The sequence below is a fragment of the Pongo abelii genome, chromosome 20 (assembly GCF_028885655.2).
Source record: "Pongo abelii isolate AG06213 chromosome 20, NHGRI_mPonAbe1-v2.0_pri, whole genome shotgun sequence".
In the NCBI taxonomy this organism is placed as follows: Eukaryota; Metazoa; Chordata; class Mammalia; order Primates; family Hominidae; genus Pongo; species Pongo abelii.
This window is the reverse complement of record NC_072005.2, coordinates 53,244,087-53,268,482: the sequence shown is the minus strand read 5'-3', so window position 1 is coordinate 53,268,482 and position 24,396 is coordinate 53,244,087. Positions and strand designations below refer to the sequence as shown.

The following is a 24,396-nucleotide window of genomic DNA, read 5'->3' as shown; positions in this document are numbered from 1 at the left end:
TAAAAAAAAAAAAAAAAACTACCCAACCCAAATTCTACCCTCTCATGTAACGCACTGGGGCCTTTCATTTAAAAAACTAGTAGCTCATCTATGACTATTTCACATTTATCAAGATTTGTTAAGCTTTTCCAGAATGCAGGGAACTATGTCTGAAAGGTCGCAGACATTGACAAAGAATTTAATTTATCCTTTCACCTCCACATAGATTTGGCAGTGAAACTAAATGAGGCTGGATATGCCTCATTTGGCTTATGACTAGAGTGATTTTTCTCTAGTTATCCATGGCAACATGGTCAACGTGACTGTGAGAAACAGACAGACAGACATAGACCAAGATCAGGTGTGCTTTTCTTAAGACAAAACACAAGCTGTAGTTTGATATTTCTAACAAAAAAATGCCGCTGCCACAGAAATTAATCACCAACTTGTTAAGTTTTCGGAAGAAAACATTTGCAATAACATGGATTAAAGTTACGTGCAAAGATTCTGGAAGGAAGACAAAACACCAAAGATGAAACCTGGCTGAGGGAACATATGCCCAGAGAAGAAGCCAGCAGACAGCAAGTCACCAACAACTACAGCAGATGCAACAGACTGGACCTCTCTAGCAACACATTCACACAATATACTAAGCCTAAACAACAGAACAGCTTATACATTTTCTTGGGAAAAAGCTCAGAATTTGATATTTGAATGCTCTCAGATTGCTTTGGGATTTGAAAGTATATACAACTAGCACCTTAATTTGTTTAATTCCCACAGCAGATTTTATACTAAGAAACTTACAGCATCGAATTGAGTGAAAAATGACTCTGGTTTCTTCTCTATATCCTCAGTGTCCACCTTCACATCCACCATGGGGTTGAGATTCTGAGCTCGCTCCAAAGAGGCTTCAGCCCTATTTCGGCCAACAGACCCAGTACGAATCAAGAACTGAGCTCCAGGATCTTCTGGAGTTACCTAGGAATAATACACGTATTTTTTTAATTCTTGTATTTTTAGGGAAAATAAATCTTAAAGAGAATCTTTAAATTTTAAAGGATAGCTAAAATACCTACCACCTAAATTTTTTTTTTTTTTTTTTTTTGAGAGAGTCTTGCTCTGTCGCCAGGCTGGAGTGCAGTGGCGTGATCTCGGCTCATCGCAACCTCCGCCTCCCAGGTTCAAATGATTCTCCTGCCTCAGCCTCCCAAGTAGCTGGGACTACGGGCACGCACCACCACGCCCAGCTAATTTTTGTATTTTTAGTAGAGACAGGGTTTCACCACGTTTGCCAGGATGGTCTCAATCTCTTGACCTCGTGATCCGCCCGCCTCAGCCTCCCAAAGTGCTGAGATTACAGGCATGAAACACTGTGCATGGCCCTAAAATGTATTACTGTTACTGTAGCAATTTGCCTTATGCAGGCTTCCTTCTAAGGCTTTAAAATGACTTTAAACTTTCTTTAAACTGGTCATTGATGGTTAAAGAGCACCCCCTTGTGTTTATAAAGAAAATTCACTCTCAACAAAAAAATCCATGCTTTCTTCTTCCATGCAAATTTTAACTGCTAACAAATGACTGATTACCAGTGGCAAGAATTGACTAAATACTTAGCATGTGCCCAACTATAAGCATTTGGGGAAATACACAAGTAGTTTAAACAATTAAATCTCTGTCTTCCAGTGGTTTAAAACTAGACCAGTGTGGGCAGGGCACAGTGGCTCACACCTGTAATCCCAGCACTTTGGGAGGCCGAGGCAGGTGCCTCACCTGAGGTCAGGAGTTTGAGACCAACCTGGCCAACATGGTGAAATGCCATCTCTACTAAAAATACAAAAATAAGCCAGGTGTGGTGGTGTATGCCTGTAATCCCAGCTACCCAGGAGGCTGAGGCAGGAGAATCACTTCAACACGGGTGGCGGAGGTTGCAGCGAGCTGTGATTGTGCCACTGTACTCCAGCCTGGGCAACAGAGCAAGACTCCGTCTCAAAAAAAAAAAAAAAGTAGACCAGTGCGGCCTGGCACAGTAGCTCACATCTGTAATCCCAGCAATTTGGGACGCCAAAGCAGGAGGATCACTGCTTGAGGCCAGGAGCTCAAGACTAGCCTGGACAACACAGAGAGGCCCTCTCTCAAAAAACAACAAAAAATTGCAACTTCATGAGAAAACTTTAAAAAAAATCAAACTTGTGCAAAAATCAGACACAATTAAGAATGCTTGAAATGAACTTTTTAAAAATATAGATAGACTATGGCCAGGCGCGGTGGCTCACGCTTGTAATCCCAGCACTTTGGGAGGCCGAGGCAGGCGGATCACCTGAGGTCCAGAGTTCAAAACCAGCCTGACCAACATGGTGAAACCCCATCTCTACTAAAAATACAAAATCAGGCGGACGTGGTGGCACACGCCTGTAATTCCAGCTACTCGGGAGGCTCAGGCAGGAGAATCGCTTGAACCTGGCAGGCAGACGCTGCAGTGAGCCCAGGTCATGCCACTGCACTCCAGCCTGGGCAAGAGTGAGATTTTGTCTCAAAAAAAAAAAAGAACTCAGAGAGGTGGAGAGATGAGTGGGGACTGGAACAGAGGAATTATTTCACCCCTAAGGCTGAACATCAGCAGAGCAGAGCCTCAAAGACAGGATAATATAATCCCCTAATAGCCACCAGTAAGATTACAGATTCCATACTGCTCTCAAAGTATTTCTTCACACATCAAACATCTAATTTAACCATTAATCTCAAATAACCTTGCCACCTTCACCAAGACTAGGTACAACAGAAGTAATCTCCCCTCATCACCTCCTACCAACCATCCACAGCACACTCTCTATCTTACTACCTTTTCCTCCAAGAAAATGAGCTGGCCCACTTCCCATTCCAGGCTAATCCTGTATCCTTGACCCATTCCATCCTGCTTCTTCAGGGATCTCATTATGTGCTGAGAAGCTGCACCACACAATGGTTAACAGTAAGGCTCTGAAATAATTTAGGCTGGATTCAATCTTTGATTCAAATCCTGGCTCAACGACCGTGTGAACCTCAGCAAGACATGTGGGAATCCCATATAAAACGAGGACATGGATAAAAACGTACAGTTGAGGGCCGGGCGCAGTGGCTCATCCCTGTAATCCCAGCATTTTGGGAGGCCAAGGCAGGCGGATCACGAGGTCAGGAGATCGAGACCGTTCTGGCTAACACGGTGAAACACCATCTCTACTGAAAAATACAAAAAAATTAGTCGGGAGTGGTGCTGGGCGCCTGTAGTCTCAGCTACTCGGGAGGCTGAGGCAGGAGAATGGTGTGAACCCAGGAGGCGGACCTTGCAGTGAGCCAAGATCGCGCCACTGCACTCCAGCCTGGGTGACAGAGTGAGACTCCGTCTCAAAAAAAAAAAAAAAATACAGTTGAGGCCGGGCACGCTGGCTCACGCGTGTAATCGCAGCAGCTTGGGAGGCTGAGGTGGGCGGATCACTTGAGGTCAGAAGTTCGAGACCAGCCTAGCCAACATGGTGAAACCCCATCTCTACTAAAAATACAAAAATTAGCCGGGTGTGGTGGCACATGCCTGTAATCCTAGCTACTTGGGAGGCTGAGGCAGGAGAATCACTTGAACCCAGGAGGCGGAGGTTGCAGTGAGCCAAGATCTCACCACTGCACTCCGGCCTGGGCGACAAGTGAGACTCCATCTCAAAAAAACAAACAACAAAAAAACACATACAATTGAGCCCAGAAAGTTCAAGACCAGCCTGAGCAACAATCACGAAACCCAGTCTCTACAAAAAATATGAAAAATTAGCCAGGTGTGGTGGCGTGCACCTGTAGTCCCAACTACTGGGAGGCTTAAGTGAGAGAATACCCTGAGCCCAGGAAGTTAAGGCTACAGTGAGCCATGATCGTACCCACTGCATTCCAGCAAAGGTAACAGTGAGACTGTCTCAAAAAAAAAAAAACCCCATACACATACAATTATCACTTCATCACTATCAGTCCACAGATCACACCTTCCTTGCTATGCTCTCCTCCTGTGCTACACATTCTAGTCTCAATTTGGGCCCTCTTAGGTGTGGCTGTCCCCAAGCTTCCACCTCAGAATTACTTATCTTTTCACTTTGTATAGCTCCATAAACCAACTCAATGTCTCTTTTAGTTTCTACCAAAATCTGCTGTTATTTTTCAAATCACTCCTTCTGGTGCAGATTTATTCCTGATCCACCTGAGTCTTCTCTACTGTACTGCCCACCAGCCATTTTCTCTCAGATATCCATAAACCCTACATGTCTGCCTGCTTCTGTGTGCTGTCTCCGGAGTCCACCAGCCACCCACCCAGTCACTCAAGCCAGAAGCCTGGTCTTCATATCTTTGCTATTTCCATGAGAGTGGTCCATAGTGAGGTGGCTGAGAACATGGGCTCTGGAGTCAGATGCCTGGGTCCCGGCCGTACCACTAACTACTGGGGCCTTGGATGGGCCAGTACTTTTCTTCCTTTTACTCAGTTTTCCCATCTGTAAAACAGGGATGGTAATGGGTACTTGATCTCAGATGTGTTGTCAGGACTCAATGAGATAATACAACTGCAGCTCTGAGAACAGTGCCTGGCCCCTTCAGTGTCAGCTGCTCTGGTTATTCCTGGCTTTCCTTAAGCTCCCATACACAGACCTCCCGATTCTACCACCTAAACCTACTTCTCATATCTGTGTGCTTCTTGCCATCCCTATCAGCAAGGCCACTTTCACCTCTCACCTAAACTACTAAAAACTGCCTTCTAAGTGGTCTTCTGCCCTGTATTTTGTGCCAATTATAGTTTATACAGTAATTAGTGATCTACACATAAAGCCCAAAGCTAACCATGTCACCCTTCCTGTCATTTGAAACTCTTCAGTGAGTCTGCACCACCCAGAGGATTAAGTAAAAGCTTACAGTGGGGCTTCCTAGGAGCCCCTCCTGACTTGGACTTCACCAGCAACCAGTCCCTAGCCACCACTTTGGGTCTCACACTCTAAAAACACCAAACTACTTTTAGCTTCCATTTCTACCACACTGTTGGGTGCCTTTGTGACACTGCTATGTCCCCTGCCTGAAACACAGGCCCTTATCTTGACAAACCCTCCTTGTTCTTTAACACTTAGCTCAGATCAGGACTCCAGGAAATCTTTCATGTACCACAACCTGAGTCAGGTAGCCTGCTTTGGTTTCCAGAAAAAAAAAAAAAAAAAAAAAAAAACCTTGAGAATGGGAACCAAACCGTGAACATCTTTCTATCACCAGCACCTAGCAGACTTCAGGGCACCCAGCAGGTGCTCTCAGATGCTTATTGAATGTAAACTAAATAATACGCTCTAAGATGGGTGCAGTGGCTCACATCTGTGGTGTCAGAATCACACTGTTCTGTGACTGGCCTCCAATGTTGGATTCTTACAACCAGATGAAGTAATTATGTAATCCCAGCTACTAGGGAAGCTTGAGGCAGAAGAAGTGCTTGAACCCGGGAGGCAGAGGTTGCACTGAGCTGAAGTCGTGTCACTGTACTCCAGCCTGGGTGACAGAGTAAGTCTCTGTCTCAAAATAAATAAATAAAATAAATACAATGTCACTGAGGCATGGGAATGTAGAGAGAGAAGCACTTATTTTCACCTTGAAGATGAGCCTGGTCAGAGAAAGCTACATTGGATTTGGGCTCTACCATTATAATATTAATCAAACAGCATTATGTCAGCAGGGCATGGTAGCTCACATCTGTAATCACCGCACTTTGGGAGGCCGAGGCCAGTGGATCACCTGAGGTCAGGAGTTCGAGACCAGCCTGGCCAATATGGTGAAACCCCATCTCTACTAAAAATACAAAACTTAGCCAGGCATGGCCGGGTGCGGTGGCTCACGCCTGTAATCCTAGCACTTTGGGAGGCCGAGGCAGGAGGATCACCTGAGGTCGGAGTTCAAGACCAGCTTGACCAACATAGAGAAACCCCATCTCTACTAAAAACGTTAAATTAGCCAGGCATGGTGTTGCATGCCTGTAATCCCAGCTACTCGGGAGATTGAGGCAGGAGAATTGCTTAAACCTGGGAGGCAGAGGTTGCAGTGAACCAAGATCATGCCACTGCACTCCAGCCTGGGCAACAAGAGCTAAACTCCGTCACAAAAACAAAAACAAAAACAAACAAAACTTAGCCAGGCGTGGTGGTGCGTGCCTGTAATCCCAGCTACTTGAGAGGCTGAGGCAGGAGAATCACTTGAGCCTGGGAAGCAGAGGTTGCAGTGTGCGGAGATTGCGCCATTGCACTCCAGCCTGGGCATCACAGCAAGACTCGTCTCACAAAAACAAATAAACAAACAGCATGTCAGATCATTATTCCTAATTACTGGATACTTGTTAGGTTCAAGCACTATACAAAGCAGTCTGCCCACATTCTCTCTGATCCAGTGTTTTTTTTGTTTTTTGTTGTTGTTGTTGTTGAAACGGAGTCTCACTCTGTTACCAAGGCTGGAGTGCAGTGGCGTGATCTCGGCTCACTGCAAGCTCCGCCTCCCAGGTTCACGCCATTCTCCTGCCTCAGCCTCCTGAGTAGCTGGGACCACAGGCGCCCGCCACCAAGCCCTGCTAATTTTTTGTGTCTTTAGTAGAGACGGGGTTTCACCGTGCTAGCCAGGATGTTCTTGATCTCCTGACCTCATGATCTGCCCGCCTCAGCCTCCCAAAGTGTTGGGATTACAGGCGTGAGCCACCGTGCCCGGCCTGATCCAGTGTTTTTTAAAGTGATGTCTGTGGACCATCTAAATCATAATCTCCTGAAACACCCTTTATTAATTTATTTCTTTTTAAGGCAAAGTCTCACTCTGTTGCCCAGGCTGGAGTGCAGTGGTGCCATCTCAGCTCACTGCAAACTCCACCTCCCAGATTCAAGCGATTCTTGTGCCTCAGCCTCCCGAGTAGCTGGGATTACAGGTGCACACCAACATGCCTGGCTAATTTTTGTATATTTAGTACAGACAGGGTTTCGCCATGTTGGCCAGGCTAGTCTCAAACTCCTGACCTCAGATGATCCACCTGCCTCAGCCTTCCAAAGTGTTGGGATTACAGGCATGAGCCACTGTGTCCGGCCCTAAAACACCTTTTAAATGCACATACTCCTGAGCTCATCTCAGACCTAAATGAGAATCACTAGGGGTGAAAGCTAGGGCACCACAAAGCCTCCAGGCCACTCTGCATTTTCAGTTAGTCACTCAGGTCATTTTTAGGCACAAATTGGAAAAACATTTCTCTACACCTCCTCACAAGCAACCACCAAGGGAGATATTATTAACCTCATTTTACAGACAGGCAAGCTCCATGAGGGGATGTGAGTCTCTACTGCTCATCCAGCTAGATGTGGTGGAGCTGGAATTCAAACCCAACAATAGCACCTTCAGTCTCCAGAGGCAATAGTTCATCAATGTTAGCCCTCCTTTCACAGCCCTTAAGGCACAAGTAGGAACTCACAAAATCTGCAGATCTTCATGCTGGAAAGGGGAGCCAGAGCAAGGGAGGAATGAGCTCACAACAGCGCACCTGTTCGTGATCCAGCATGGTCAGTCCTTTCACTCCTGCCAAGATGAGATTCTTGGCAATTTCAGCCCCAAGTCCTTTCAAGCCGACAAGAAGCACCCGAGAGGCCCGCAGCCTGTAAGACAAACATTGTTAACCTGATGATACAGAACAGTGAGCTTGCAGAATCACAAAAGAACAAAAAATACACATATCATTTTGGTTTGCCAGGCACGGTGGCTCATGCCTGTAATCCCAGCACTTTGGGAGGCTGAGATAGGCGGATCACCTGAGGTCAGGAGTTCGAGACCAGCCTGACCAACACGGTGAAACCCCGTCTCTACTAAAATACAAAAATTAGCCGGGCGTAGCAGCAGGCGCCTGTAATCTCAGCTACTTGGGAGGCTGAGGCAGGAGAATCACTTGAAACCATGAGATGGAGGTTGCAGTAAGCCGAGATCATGCCATTGCACTTCAACTTGGGCAACAAGAGTGAGACTCCGTCTCAAAAAAAAAAAATCATTTTGGTTCTAACTGCATTGAGGCATCATGCCTCGAATCTAGGAAAGGGACAGGCTCCAATCCATACTGCACAAAACAATTCATTCAACAAATATGTATTGAGTACCTACTGTGCCAGGCATCCTTCTATGGTGTGGAAATAAGGCAGTGAATCAGACAGACATAGTCCCTGCCCTCATGAAAAAGTAGGAGACAGATAAACAAATAGATACATAATATGTGAAAAAGTGATGAAAATCAAGTGTGACAAGAATCAAGAATGATGGAGAACACTATTTGAGACAGAAATCATACAAGCCTTTCTGAGGAGATGCCATATGAGCAAAAATCAAAATGAAATAAAGGACAAACACACAGATATTTGGCAGCAGAACATTCCAGATAGAGAAAACAGCAAATGCAAAAGCCCTGAAGCAAGAGTGCTTGGCATGTGCTAGGGATAGGAATGACAGAGAGGCTGAAGAGTTGGGACGAGGGGCCGTATCAGGAAGGCTCTCACATGCAATGGAAGGGTTCTGGATTTCCTTCCATGATGGAAAGCCATGGGGGTAGGAAGATGTCACAGTTAAGGTGAGGGAGGATGATGGTGGCTCAAATTAGCGATTCTCCTGCCTCAGCCTCCCGAGTGGCTGGGATTACAGGCGCCTACTGTCACGCGTGGCTAGTTTTTGTATTTTTGGTACGGACGGGGTTTCACCATGTTGTTCAGGCTGGTCTAGAACCCCTGACCTCAAGTGATCCACCCGCCTCGGCCTCCCAAAGTGCTGGGATTACAGGCGTGAGCCACCGCGCCCGGCCTTGTTTTTAGCTTTTTAAATCTGTACAGTGACAGAAGATGAGGCTGAAAAAAGGCAATCAGAGATCAGGCCATTCCAAGACTTCTCTGAGGTCAGTAGGAAGCAGAATAGGTCTACTATATCTTATCTGAAATCTCTTGAACCAGAAGTATTTCAGAATCACAATTTTTTCAGATTTCAAAAAGGGAATATAGACTTTACATCATGTATTATGAAACAACTCATCAAGATCTTGGGCTGCATCATGTAACCAAACTTAATAATTCTGCAGCAAATGTATTATTCATACTGAAAAGGATTTAGTAATAACTAAGAATAATTTTCACACAATTCAAGTTCTGCTGGCCCGTAAGTTTGCTATTAATTTAATTAAAAATTAAATAAAATTTAATCACAACATTCCACCCTCGCAAAATGCACCATTTCCTCCTCTCAATGCCTAGCTAAGCCTTTCCCCTTCAAAACCCAACCCCAATGCCATTTCCTCAAAAAAGCCTTTTTTATCATGGCTGAGTCAACACCAGCAAGCACTCCCCCACCCCGAACTCTTCCAGCAACAGCTACATATAAAAAGTTCCTGACAATAAATCTGTTCTCCACGACCTACATTCCTACATAGCTCTACAGACTGCTCTGCAGTTGTTTAAAATTCATTATTCAGCCAGGCCCGGTGACTCATGCCTGTAATCCCAGCACTTTGGGAGGCTGAGATGGGTGGATCACCTGAGGTCAGGGGTTCGAGACCAGCCTGTCCAACATGGTGAAACACCCTCTCTACTAAAAATACAAAAAAAAATTATGGCCAGGCATGGCGGCTCACACCTGTAATCCCAGCACTTTGGGAGGCCAAGGTGGGCAGATCATTTGAGTCCAGGGGTTCAAGACCAGCCTGGCTAACATGGCAAAATCGTGTCTCTACAGAAAATACAAAAATTAGCCAGGCGTGGTGGCAGGTGCCTGTAGTCCCAGTTACTCAGGACAGTGAGGCAGGAGAATCACTTGAACCTGGGAGGCAGAGGTTGCAGTAAGCGGAGATCATGCCAGTCTGGGAGACACAGCGAGATTGTTTAAGAAAAAAAAAAAATTAGCTGGGCGTGTTGGTGGCGGGCACCTGTAATCCTAGCTATTTGGGAGGCTGAGGCAGGAGAATCGCTTGAACCCGGGAGGCAGAGGTTTCAATGAGCCAAGACTGTGCCGCTGCACTCCATCCCGGGGGACAGACTCCGTCTCAAAAAAAATAAAATTAAATTAAATTCATTACTCAACTGCCATCAACACCAAATATCATGTTTACGTTTTGTTTTGTTTGATTGAAACAGGGTCTCTTTCTGAGAACCCAGACTGAAGGGCAGTGGCAAGACCAGTGCTCGCTGCAGCCTCTATCTCCCAGGTTCAAGTGATCCTGCCACCTCGGCCTATTGAGTCCTGGGACTACAGGTGCAAACCACTGCACCTCGCTAATTTATGGGGTGTTTTTTTTTTTTTTTTTAGACACAGGGTCTCACTATGTTGCCCAGGCTGATCTTCAGCTCCTGGGCTCAAGCAATCTTCCTGCCTCTGCCTCCCCCAAAGTGCTGGGTTTACAAATCCCATCACTTTGGGAGGCCAAGTTGGGTAGATCACCTGAGGTCAGGAGTTCGAGACCAGCCTGGCCAACATGGTGAAACCCCATCTCTACTAAAATTACAAAAATTAGCTGGGCGTGGGCTGGGCACGGTGGCTCACACCTGTAATCCCAGCACTTTGGGAGGCCGAGATCACGAGATCAGAAGACTGAGGCCATCCTGGCTAACAAGGTGAAACCCTGTCTCTACTAAAAATATAAAAAATTAGCCGGGCATGGTGGCGGGTGCCTGTAGTCCCAGCTACTCGGGAGGCTGAGGCAGGAGAGTGGCGTGAACCCGGGAGGTGGAGCTTGCAGTGAGCCGAGATGGTGCCACTGCATTCCATCCTGGGCAACAGAACAAGGCTCTGTCTCAAAAAAAAAAATTAGCCGGGCATGGTGGCAGGCGCCTGTAAACTCAGCTACTACGGAGACTGAGAGAGGAGAATCGCTTGAACCCGGGAGGCAGAGGTTGCAGAGAGCCAAGACCGCACCATTGCACTTCAGCCTGGGCAAAAGAGCGAGACTCCGTCTCAAAAAAAAAAAAAAAAAAGAAAAGAAAAGAAATACCCAAGTGGGCACAAAAATGATACACATTCGGCAGGGCGCGGTGCCTCACGCCTATAATCCCAACACTTTGGGAGGCCAAGGCGGGCAGATCACGAGGTCAGGAGATTGAGACCATCCTGGCTAACACGGTAAAACCCCGTTTCTACTAAAAATACAAAAAAAAAAAAAAAATTAGCTGGGAGTGGTGGCAGGCGCCTGTTGTCCCAGCTACTCGGGAGGCTGAGGCAGGAGAATGGCGTGAACCCGGGAGGTGTAGCTTGCAGTGAGCCGAGATCGCGCCACTGCACTCCAGCCTGGGCGACAAGAGTGAGACTCCATCTCAAAAAAAAAAAAAAAAAAAAAAAATACACATTCACAGCAGCATTGTCCATCTACTTCCCTCAACTTCCACAAACACCACTCTAGTCTGAGCCACCATCGTTTCTCTCCGACGAAACTACATCAGGCTGGACACAGTGGGTCACACCTGTAATCCCAGCACTTTAGGAGGGCAAGGCATGAGGATCACTTGAGCCCATGAGTTCGAAACCAGCCTGGGCAACAAAGTAAGACTCCATCTGTACAAAAAAAAAAAAATTAGCTGGGTATGCAAGGTGCAGCAACTCACGCCTGTAATCTCAGCACTTTGGGAGGCTAAGGCGGGAGGACCACGAGGTCAGGAGATGGAGACCATCCTGGCTAACAAGGTGAAACCCCATCTCTACCAAAAATACACAAAATTAGCCAAGGCGGTTGGATCACTTGAGGTCAGGAGTTTGAGACCAGCCTGGCCAATATGGTGAAACCCCGTCTCTACTAAAAATACAAAAATTAGCCAGGCGTGGTGGCACGTGCCTGTAGTCCCAGCTACTCGGGAGGCTGATCCTAGAGAACATCATCCTTGCCCTATCCTTGCTCCCACCTTAGGACCTTGGCATTAGTGCTGCCCGCTGCTTCTTCCCTCAACTTCTTGAGGGACACATTCTTTAGGTCTCAGCTCAACTGTCACCTCCTTAGAGAAGTCCATACTGGCCACCTAATTTAAAATAGGTCCATATCCTCTTCTATCTCGAATTATGCTATTTGTTTTTGTTTTGATTAAGACGGGGCCTATGTTGCCCACTGTTTTGATTGAAATGGGGCCTCGCTATGTTGCCCAAGTTAGTCTCAATCGCCTGGCTCAAGTGATCCTCCAACCTCAGCCTCCCCAGTAGCTGGGATCACAGGCACACACCACTGCGCTAAGCTACACTACTTGTTTATATGTTTACTGCCCCCTCCTCCATTAGAATGTAAACTCCAGAAACCACTGTATCCCTAGAACCAGTAACTTCCTTGGCATTTAGGACATACTGTTACTCAAATGGCTGTGAATTAATAGACACACCAAAACAAACCTGTGTCCATCAGCAGAATTATAGAAATTTGGTACATAATAAAATAATAATGGCCAACATTTATCTAACACTTACTATGTGCCAAGCACTGTTCTACTAAGCTCTTTGTATGTATTATGTCATTTAATTCCCATGACAATCTAATGGGCTGGCACTTTGTTACCCCTCTTTTGCAACTGAGAAAACAGGCACAAAGAAGGTAACTTCTGGCCAGGCGCGGTGGCCCATGCCTGTAATCCCAGCACTTAAGGAGGCTGAGGAGGGTGGATCACCTGAGGTCAGGGGTTTAAAACCAGCCTGGCCAACATGGCGAAACCCGGTCTCTACTAAAAATACAAACATTAGCTGGGCGCGGTAGCAGGCGCCTGTAATCCCAGCTACTTAGGAGGCTGAGGCAGGAGAATTGCCTGAACCCGGGAGGCAGAGGTTGCAGTGAGTCAAGATCACGCCATTGCACTCCAGCCTGGGCAACAAGAGAGAAATTCCGTCTCAAAAAAATAAAAAAATAAAATACACACACATAGGCTGGGTGTAGTGGCTCACGCCTGTAATCCCAGCACTTTGGGAGGCCGAGGTGGGCGGATCACTTGAGGTAAGGAGTTTGAGACCAGTCTGGCCAACATGGTAAAACCCTGTCTCTACTAAAAATATAAAAACTAGCCAGGTGTGGTGGCACGCGCCTGTAATCCTAGCTACTCCAGAGGCTAAGGCAGGAGAATCGCTTGAACTCAGGAGGTGGAGGTTGCAGTGAGCCAAGATTGCGCCACTGCACTCCAGCCTGGGCGACAGAGTGAGATTCCATCACAAAACACACACACACACACACACAAAATTAGCTGAGTGTTATGGCATATGCCACACACACACACAAAATTAGCTGAGTGGTATGGCATGCGCCTGTGGTCCCAGCTACTTGGGGGCTGAGGTGGGAGAATCCCTTGAACCCGGGAGGTGGAGGTTGCAGTGAGCTGAAGATCACGTCACTGCATCACTGCACTCCAGCCTGGGTGACAGAGCGAGAAAAAAAAATTTTAGTTGTAATCGTCAACTATCAATAAAAACTCCAGAAACTTGGCCCAATTTAAGCAACCAAATCTGCTCTAGGAAGCTGCTTCTTTACTTTATTTTATTTTATTTATTTATTTTTGAGACAGAGTTTCGCTCTTGTCACCAGGCTGGAGTGCGACGGCATGACCTCGGCTCACTAAAACCTCTGCCTCCTGGGTTCAAACGACTCTCCTGCCTCAGCCTCCCAAGTAGTGGGATTACAGGCACCCACCACCACACCTGGCTAATTTTTTTTGTATTTTTAGTAGAGACGGTCACCATGTTGGCCAGGCTAGTCTCGAACTCCTGACCTCAGGTGATCCACCCACCTCGGCCTCTCAAAGTCCTGGAATTACAGGCTGAGCCACTGCGACGGCCTTTACTCTCTTTTAATCCGCAACAGTCCCTTCACTTGTTTTTCCCATGAAACTGACTTTTGGAAGAGAAGTAGGATAAGTGTCTTATAAAATGCCCCACAATTTGTATATTTTATCAGCCTGCCCATTTCCAGGGCTTCTGTTTCATAAAGGAACTCCAGTCTCCAGAGTTCTCCTATCCTACCTAGAGCCCTCTTAGAGGCAAGTCAATTTGCTCTGTGGAGCCTCCTTCCTCATCTGAACAGAGGAGGAAATCACTGCCCTTCCTACTCCAGAGAGCTGCTGTAAAACTCAGGTGAAGGCTGGGGGCTGTGGCTCATGCCTGTAATCCCAGCACTTTGGGAGGCCAAGGCGGGCGGATCACCTGAGGTCAGGAGTTCACAGCCTGACCAACATGGAGGAATCCCGTCTCTACTAAAATACAAAATTAGCCGGGCATGGTGGCACACGCCTGTAATCCCAGCTACTTGGGAGCCTGAACCAGAAGAATTGCTTGAACCCGGGAGGCAGGGGTTGCGGTGAGCTGAGATCGCACCATTGCACTCCAGTCTGGGTAATAAGAGCAAAACTCCGTCTCAAAAAAAAAAAAAAAAGACTCGGGTGAAAATGCAATCCCACTGCTAGGTATATACCCAAATGAAAATAAATCAGGCCGGGTGTGGTGGCTCACGCCTGTAATCTCAACACTTTGGGAGGCCAAGTAGGGCTGATCACCTGAAGCCAGGAGTTTGAGACCAGCCTGGCCAATATAGCAACCCCGTCTCTACTAAAAATACAAAGATTAGCCGGGCGTGGTGGCAGGTGCCTGTGATCCCAGCTACTCGGGAGGCTGAGGCAGGAGAATCGCTTGAACCTGGGAGGTGGAGGTTGTACTGGCCTGAGATCATGCCACTGCCCTCTAGCCTGGGCAACAGAGCAAGGCTCGGTCTCAAAAAAAAAAAAAAAAAAAAAATCTGCACTCCCATGTTTATTGCAGCACTCTTCACAATAGCCAAGATTTGAAAGCAACCCATGTGTCTATCAACAGACAAATGGATAAAGAAATTGTGGTACACGAGGTCAGGAGATCGAGACCATCCTGGCTAACAAGGTGAAACCCCGCCTCTACTAAAAATACAGAAATTAGCCGGGCATGGTGGCGGGCGCCTGTAGTCCCAGCTACTCAAGAGGCTGAGGCAGGAGAATGGCGTGAACCCGGGAGGCGGAGCTCGCAGTGAACCAAGACTGCTCCACTGCACTCCAGCCTAGGCGACACGGCGAGACTCCGTCTCAAAAAAAAAAGAAATTGTGGTACAAAGGCTGGGCATTGCTGTTCACGCCTCTAATCCCATCACTTTGCAGGGAGGCAGGAGGAGCATTTCAGCCCATGAGTTGGAGACTAGCCTGGTGAAACCCCACCTGTACTAAAATATTAGCTGGGCTTGTGGCATGTGGTATAGTCACAACTACTGGGAGGCTGAGGTGGGAGGATCACCTGAGCCCAAGAAGTCAAGGCTGAAGTAAGCTGTGATCACACCGCTGCACTCTAGTCTGCGCAAAAGACAGACCCTGTCTACAAAAAAAGAAGGGAATGAGATCCTGTCATTTGCAACAACAAGGAGGGAACTGGAGGTTATTATGTTAAGTGAAATAAATCAGGCACAGAAAGACAAACTTTGCACGCTGTCACTTATTTGTGGGAACTAAAAAAATTAAAACAATTGAACTAATGCAGATAGTAGACTGAGGGTTACCAGAGGCTAGGAAGGGTTGTGGGGGGTGGAGGGGAAGGAGGGATGACTAACGGGTACAAAAATATAATTAAATACAATGAATAAGATCTAGTATTTGATAGCATAACAGGGTGACTACAGTCAACAATAATTTGTTGTACATTTCAAAGCAACTAAAAGAATGTAACTGCATTGTTTGTAACACAAAGGATAAGTGCTTAAGGTGGTGGATACCCCATTTACCCTGATGTGATTATTACCCATTGTATGCCTGTATCAAAGTATCTCACATACCCCCAAAATGTATACACCTACTATGTACTCATACAAAAAAAATTTTAATTTCTAAAAACCTCGGCTGAAAATGGACAAAAAAACACTTTAATAAACTCTCTAAGACTGTCTAAAAATAGAGTACAGATTACAAATAACCTCTTCCCTCCCTCCCGCAACCCCCAGCCAATCCTTTTCATGTTCTCCACCAAATTCAGTACAGCTCCACTCCCTCAGAATAATTCCTACCTCCCACAAATTCCATGCCCTGACCTTGACTTGTCCCTTAGGTCATCTCCCACTCAGAGGCCCCCATCCGTTCTTCACTGCTTCTCAGAAAAATCATCCCTATCCCTCTGAAAGTTCCCTAACTACATTCCAGTTTAAACCTCACCAACTTTGCCCCACTTCAAACAAAACTATCTGCTGCCACAAACCCCTTCGATTAACCCTTCCAGTACCTTAGAATCCCCTCCCCAACCCTTCAGGACCTCAGAACACACCAAGCTTCCTCAAAGTTTCCTCCAACTCACATAAATCCTCTTTCCACTCCATCCAGAAAATAGCAGTCCCTAAAATCAATGCAGCCCACCTATGTCCAGAGGCACATTCTCATCACTGAATTCCCAATCTATTCCAGGTGCCTTCAACCCTCCCACCAATGTTAATGCCTCATAATGACATCCCCCGACCCCATCAAAGAAGACCCCACAGATCTGAAATGAGCCTGAGGTAATTCCTATCCCACCACTGCACCCTCTAAAACCTTCTGAAAGGTCCCACCCCCTCAAACTAAATTCTCCTGACATGTCTGCCTCCCCAACCCTCCATTAATTCTATACTCTGTACTCACACAATACTCACCATCACCCAAATTTTACCGCTGAACTCAACCCCTCACATATTTCTACTTAATTGTATAAAAAAACAAATCTGAGGCAAGGCGTGGTGGCTCACGCCAGTAATCCCAGCACTTTGGGAGGCCGAGGCGGGTGGATCACGAGGTCAGGGGTTCGACACCAGCCTGACCAACATGGTGAAACCCCATATCTACTAGAAATACAAAAATTAGCTGGGCATGGTGGCGGGCGCCTGTAATCCCAGCTACTCAGGAGGCTGAGGCAGGAGAACTGCTTGAACCTGGGAGGCGGAGGTTGCAGTGAGACCATGCCACTGTACTCCAGCCTGGGTGACAGAGCGAGACTCCGTCTCAACACAAAACAAAACACAACAAAAAAAACAAATCTGAAACCTAAAAGAGAACTGACTCTTCCCTGACCCCACCAAACCTACAGCTCTCCATATCTTTCAAAATGGCAATTCCATCGTTCCAGGTAGGTAGGTGCTCAAGCCAAAAACAGTGGTGTCATCCTGGACTTCTGCCCCAAATTCTGTTCCCTCTTCTACCTTCAAAATATATCCAGAATATATATATTTGACCCCTTCTCTTGAGTTTCAAGCCACCAATATTTTTATCTCAACTGGATTACTGCAACAGTCCAGCCAGAATCTTTACTTCCATTTCTGCCCACTTTAACCTATTCTGGAGCGATCATTTTAAAACACAAACCAGGCCAGGCGCAGTGGCTCAGGCCTGTAATCGCAGCACTTTGGGAGGCCAAGGCAGGCGGATCACGAGGTCAGGAGATCGAGACTATCCTGTCTAACACAGTGAAACCCCATCTCTACTAAAAATATTCAACATTAGCCGGGTGTGGTGGCACACGCCGATAGTCCCAGCTACTCATGAGGCTGAGGCAGGAGAATTGCTTGAATCTGGGAGGCGGATTCACTGCAACGGCAGTGAGCCGAGATTGTGCCATTGCACTCCAGCCTGGGCGACAGAGTGAGACTCCATCTCAAAGAAAAAAAAAACAAAAAACAGATCATGTTACTCCCACACTCAAAACACTCCAACAGGTTTTCCCACACACTTAGAATAAAAGCTACTCCTCAAATCATTTGGTTCCTGCTACCTTATTTCTCTAATTTGACAATCATGCTTGGGCCTCTGGGAATTTGCACTTGCTGTTCTCTTAGCTAGGAAAGTTCTCCCAGATGACCACAGGGCTCTTTCCCTTCATATAAGTCTGAGGCTCAATGTTACCTCTTCAGAGCCCTTCCCTGGCCAACCTATCAAAACAACCCTCCCACTTCACCATCCTTTAATAACTGACGTATATACACACGCTTGTGGATTTTTTTTTTTTTTTTTTTTTTTTGAGACAGGGCCTCACTCTGTCACCCAGGCTGGGGTGTAGTGGCGTGATCATGGCTCACTGCAACCTCCGCCTCCCGGGGGCTCAGGTGATGCTCCCATCTCAGCCTCCTAACTAGCTGGGACTATAAACTCACGCCACCATGCCTGGCTAATTTTTGTATTTTTGTAGCGACTGGGTTTGGCAACGTTACCCAGGCTAGTCTCAAACTCCTGGGCTCAAGTGATCCCCTCCCCCCAACTCAGCTTCCCAAAGTGCTGGGATTACAGGTGTGAGTCACTGCGTCCAGGCTAAGTAAAAATATTGATCAGTGAGGCCAGGCATGGTAGCTCATGCCTGTAATCCCAGCATTTTAGGAGTCTGAGTTGGCGGGAAGAGATCTCTTGAGGCCGAGGATTGCTTGAGCTTGGGAGTTCAAGACCAGTCTGGGCAACAAGGCAAAACCCCATCCTACAAAAAAAAAAAAAATACAAAAATTAGTCGGATGATGTGGGGCATGCCTGTAGTCCCAGCTACTTGGGAGGCTGAAGAGGGAATCCCTTGAGCCTTGGAGGTTGAGGCTACTACAGTGAGCTATGACTCCACCACTGCTCTCCAGCCTGGGCCACAGAGAGAAAAAAAAAAAAAAAAAACAAGCTGGGCACAGTGGCTCACGTCTGTAATCCAACCACTTTGGGAGGCTGTGGTGGGCAGATCACTTGAGGTCCAGAGTTCAAGACCAGCCTGGCCAACAAGGTGAAAACCCATGTCTACTAAAAATACAAAAATTAGCCAGGCGTGGTGGCGCGAGCCTATAATCCCAGCTACTCGGAAGACTGAGGTGAGAGGAAGTCTTGAACCCGGGAGGCCAGAGGCTGCAGTGAGCCGAGATCACCCAACTGCACAAAACAAAAGACGTCCTGGCGCGGTGGCCCACTCCTGTAATCCCAGCACTTCAGGAGGCCGAGGCGGGTGGATCACTTGAGGTCAGGAGATCGAGACCAGTCTCGTCAACATGGCGAAACCCCGTGTCTACTAAAAATACAAAAATTAGCCGGACATGCTGGCGGGCCCCTATAATCCCAGCTACTCGGGGGGCTGAGTTAGGAGAATCGCTTGAATCCGGCAGGCAGAGGTTGCAGTGAGCCGAGATCGCGCCACTGCCCTCCAGCCTGGGCGACAGAGAGAGACTGTCTCAAAAAAAAAAAAAATCCCTAAGCTACTCCACAATGCCCAAACTACGTCTCCTGTCCTATCAAGACACAGCCCCATACCAAACACAAGCAACCTTTTCGGGAGCGTACTGCCGTCCCCCTCCAGCCGCTCCGAGTCTCTCAAGATTCCCATTTGAGATAACTTGCTCCAAAACTCCTCAAAACCCGCATTCTTTCAGACTGGCCCGCCCCTGAGCTCCCACAAGAATGTAAGCTCCCGTCTGTCCGGTTGGCCAGTCCAGTCTCCCCCGTGTGCAGCACGGAACCAGGTCCCATACCCTCGAATGAATGAACTACGAACCTCACCTCACCCTTTCCACGTATCCCCAACCCCTCTTATCCTCCTAATCGCGATCAAACCCCACAATCACCGCTTTCGGGCCTCGGATTTCCTGAGTTTGAATTCTCCCGCTCTCTCAGGACTCCCCAACGCCCCCTTCAGAGCTCCCATCCTTCGGAACGGCCCTCCCAACCACTTCCCCCACCTTCCAGAAACATCCCCAATCAACTCCTCCAGTCCCCTCAAGAGCGAGACGATACCAGAGCACAGAATTCCCGCCTCCTCCCTTCAAATCACACCTTCCCGCTCCTTCCGGGCAGCAAACGCCTCAGAATAGACGCCCCCTCCAGACCCTCGCGGCCTCAAGCCGCGCCGGCCCTGACCGTTTCTGGGCCTCCAGTCCCCACAGGCGGATCTGCCGGTCATACTGTGCCGCCTCCTCCTCGCTGATGCCGCCGCCAGCCTCCTCCTTCTCCACCATGGCGCCGGCTCTTCCTGCCTCAGCTCCGTACCCGCTCAAGCCAACCGCCCGCCGAACCCGCGCGCCACCAACCGCCGCCGGCAGCACGCCCGGAGTGCTTCTGCGCATACGCAGACGCTCCCACGCCTGCGCAGTACCTCGTCCGCGGAGCCTGGGACCAAAAGTACCTCACGAGACTCAAAGGCGGTCCGGCGACCGCATGTCACGTGACGGAGGGTCCAGCCAATCCTAGCCCCAAAAATGGCGCGGCTTAAGGCCCCGAGGGCGTTGCCCACGTGGTCACTTGTGTGGCACTTAAATTCTGCAAATATTTAAGGAGTCCATACTGAGATCCCAGCAATAGGAATGTTGTAAAATACGGTGTTGAGTAAAATCGACAAAGCCATGTCCTCATGGAGTTTACGATCCAGTGAGAAAAGCCCGAAGAGAAATAAATATAAACCCAGCGATGATAAATGCTTTGGAGAAAAATAAAGCAGGACTTGGGGCTACAGAGCAACAGCGGTGGTCAGCGAAGGCTTATCAGAGGTGACATTGAACTGTCAATCTTTTTTTTCTTTTTTTCATAGAGAAGGGGTCCCTCTGTTGCCTAGGCTGGTATCCAACTCCTGGCCTCAAGCCATCCTCCCACCTCTGCCTCCCAAAGTGCTGGGATTACAAGCATGAGCCACTGTGCCCAGCCTTTCATGTCCCTACTATGTGTTGCACTTTGTGCCCGGCCCTGGACATACAATAATAATAAAAATGGACACATCTCTGCTTTAGAGGCAGTCACGGCCCAGTGGGAGAGAGGAGCGTTAAGAAAACAGGAATAGGCCAGGCGCGGTGACTCACACCTGTAATCTCAGCACTTCGGGAGGCCAAGGCAGGCAGATTACTTGAAATCAGGAGTTCGAGACCAGCCTGGCTAACATGGTGAAATCCCGTCTTTACTAAAAATAAAAAAATTCGCAGGGCATGGTGGCTCACACTTGTAGTCCCAGCTACTTGGAAGGCTGAGGTAGGAGAATTGATTGAACCCGGGAGGCGGAGGTTGTAGTGAGCCAAGATTATGCCCTCTGCACTCCAGCCTGGGTAACAGAGCAAGACTCTGTAAAAAAAAAAAAAAAAAAGAAAAAAAGAAAAGAAAGAAAGGAAGGAGGGAGGGAGAGAGAGAGAGGGAACGGAAGGAAGGAAGGGAAGAAAGGAAGGAAAGAAAAAAAAAAACAGGGATGGCCCCAGGTGGGCAATATAGGGAAACACCATCTCTATTTAAAAATACAAAAATTAGCTGGGTGTGGTGGTACTGAGTCTATAGTCCCAGCTACGTGGGAGGCTGAGGTGGGAGGATTTCTGATGTTAGAATTATAGGCTTTTTGGCAGGGCACAGTGGCTCATGCCTGTAATCCCAGCACTTTGGGAGGCCGGGGAGGGCGGATCACGAGGTCAGGAGATCGAGATCAGCCTGGCTAACACAGTGAAACCCCATCTCTACTAAAAATACAAAAAATTAGCCGGGCGTGGTGGCAGGCACCTGTAGTCCCAGCTACTGAGGAGGCTGAGGCAGGAGAATAGCGTGAACCTGGGAGATGGAGCTTGCAGTGAGCCGAGATCGCACCACTGCACTCCAGCCTGGGCAACAAAGCGAGACTCCGTCTCAAAAAATAAATAAATAATAAGAATTGCTTAGTGCCCGGCGTGGTGGCTCATGCCTGTAATCCATGCACTTTAGGAGACTGAGATAGGAGAATCACTTGAAGCCAGGAGTTCATGACCAGCCTGGGCAACATGACAAGACCCCTGTCTCTACAAAAAAAAAATGTTTTTTTAATTAGCTGGGTGTGGTGGTGCATGCCTGTAATCCCAGCTACTTGGGAGGCTAAGGTGGAAGGATCCTTTGAGCCCAGGCGTTGGAGGCTGCAATGAGCTATGATGGCACCACTGCACTCCAGCCTGGACAATAGACCTTGTCTCAAAAAAAAAAAAAAGCCTAAGATGTTTTTCAGATCCTGAATTCCAGCAAAACAGCTGATGCCAACCAGTGGGAAGACCCAACAGAGGAACCAAATTGACAGGAGAATAGAGTTTCTTCAACTCCCTGTTTCATTACTTCACCCTGCACACTTCAACCAACCAATGCTTCCACACTTCAGCCCACTCCAAAACCCTTAAAAAGCCCCGAACTCCCTGGGGAGGTGGATTTGTGGTTTCCTTCCATCGCCTCCCTTGGTTTTCAGTGGCCCTATGATTAAACCTCTTTCTCTGCTGCAACCTCGTGTCTCCTACTATTGACTTGCTGCAAGCATGGGGCAAAGGACCTATTATGGTGGAAAAACTTTAAACAGGCCAGGCACATTGGCTCATGTCTGTAATCCCAACACTTTGAGAGGATCACTTGAGGCTAGGAGTTTGAGGCTGTCAAACACAGCCAGACCCCGTCTCTACAAAAAAAAATAAAAATTAGGCCAGGCACGGTGACTCATACCTGTAATCTCAGCACTTTGGGAGGCAGGGACGGGAGGATCACCTGAGATCAGGAGTTAGAGACCAGCCTGGCCAACATGGTGAAACCCCGTCTCTACTCAAAATACAAAAATTAGCTGGGTGTGGCTGTGTGCGCCTGTAATCCCAGCTACCCAGGAGGCTGAAGGGGGAGAATCACTTGAACCCGGGAGGTGGAGTTTGTAGTGAGTGGAGATCTTGCCATTGCACCCTAGCCTGGGCAACAGAGCGAGATTCTGTCACACAAAAAAATAAATAAATAAAATAAATAAATAAATAAAATAAAGATTAAAAATTAAAGATCTGATTCCAAAGTTTTTGCACTTTGGTGTGCCACTTCCTAATCTCAGGGGAAAATGCCAGTTACAAGATCAAATAACCTCTTTGTGCAGGAAAAGACATTTAGAATTCAGAGAATGACCCAGCTGCAAAGGGCTGTGTCAAGTATCTTTTAGATAAGCCTCTGAAAATAAACAGTGCTCTTTAGTTGCCTTATGTTATTAAAGGGAAATGTACATGGATTATAGAAAGAAAAATAGAGGCCGGGCACAGTGGCTCATGTCTGTAATCCCAGCACTTTAGGAGGCCGAGGCGGGCGGATCACCTGAGGTCGGGAGTTTGAGACCATCCTGACCAAAGTGAAGAAACCCCATCTCTACTAAAAATACAAAATTTTAGGCGTGGTGGCTCATGCCTGTAATCCCAGCTACTCGGGAGGCTGAGGCAGGAGAATCACTTGAACCTGGGGAGGTAGAGGTTGCAGTGAGCCGAGATTGCGCCATTGTACTCCAGCCTGGGCAACAAGTGCAAAACTCTGTCTCAAAAGAAAGAAAGAAAGTAATCCTGTGCTGGGCGCAGTGGCTCACGCCTGTAATCCCAGCACTTTGGGAGGTCGAGGTGGGTGGATAACAAGGTCAGGAGTTTGAGACCAGCCTGGCCAATATGGTGAAACCCCGTCTCTACTAAAAATACAAAAAAATTAACCGGGCGTGGTGGCACATGCCTGTAATCCCAGCTACTCGGGAAGCTGAGGCAGGAGAATTGCTTGAATCCGGGAGGCAGAGGTTGCAGTGAGCCGAGATGGCGCCACTGCACCCCGGCCTGGGTGACAGAGCGAGACTCTGTCTCAAAAAAAAAAAAAAAGAAAGAAAGAAAGAAAGTAATCCTGAAGGTCTATGGCATATAGTAATTCATAATTGGTTAGGGAGTGACCCAGGTTCTTACCTGTGACTATGGCATATGACTCTTGTAAAATGATCACTTTGTGGGCCGGACGCGGTGGCTCAAGCCTGTAATCCCAGCACTTTGGGAGGCCGAGGTGGGCAGATCATGAGGTCAGGAGATTGAGACCATCCTGGCTAACACGGTGAAACCCCGTCTTTACTAAAAATACAAAAAATGAGCCGGGCATAGTGGCGGGCGCCTGTAGTCCCAGCTATTTGGGAGGCTGAGGCAGGAGAATGGTGTGAACCCGGGAGGCAGAGCTTGCACTGAGCCAAGATAGCGCCACTGCAGTCCAGCCTGGGCAAAACAGCGAGACTCCGTCTCAAAAAAATAAAAATAAAAAATAAAAAATAAAAAAAGATTACTTTGTGAAAAAGATCCCTGAAAATAAAGCTAATTGCTGCATTATTTTCAAAATAAAGCTATTTTCTCCTGTACTTGCAGACTCATTAAAGGTCTAAAAGTGTCTCCCTTTCTTCTCCTCACTTCTACTTTTTTATAGTTTCTGGGAAAAATTAAACGTGATGGTATAGTCTCATGTTTGGAAATATACATCCTTTTTAAAAAACATTTTTATTGGCTGGGCCCGGGGGCTCACACCTATAATCCCAGCACTTTGGGAGCCCGAGGCAGGTGGATCACGAGGTCAGGAGATTGAAACCATGCTGGTCAACATGGTGAAACCCTGTCTCTACTAAAAATACAAAAGAATTAGCTGGGCATGGTGGCGCATACCT

General features: G+C 47.5%; 1 protein-coding gene across 3 annotated transcripts in view; it reads right to left on the bottom strand.

The window, feature by feature from the left end:
* SAE1 (SUMO1 activating enzyme subunit 1) overlaps positions 1-20,108 on the bottom strand; it is an 80,754-nt gene extending 60,646 nt beyond the window's left edge. The window contains exons 1-3 of one of the 3 annotated variants that reach the window (XM_054538453.2): positions 19,857-20,076; positions 7,529-7,640; positions 787-960 (exon numbers count right to left, since the gene is read on the bottom strand). In XM_054538453.2, the coding sequence (XP_054394428.1) occupies positions 787-960; positions 7,529-7,640; positions 19,857-20,062 (492 nt within the window). In that variant the 5' untranslated portion in view covers positions 20,063-20,076. 3 annotated transcript variants of the gene reach the window in all.
* Between the last annotated feature and the right edge of the window lie 4,288 nt (positions 20,109-24,396).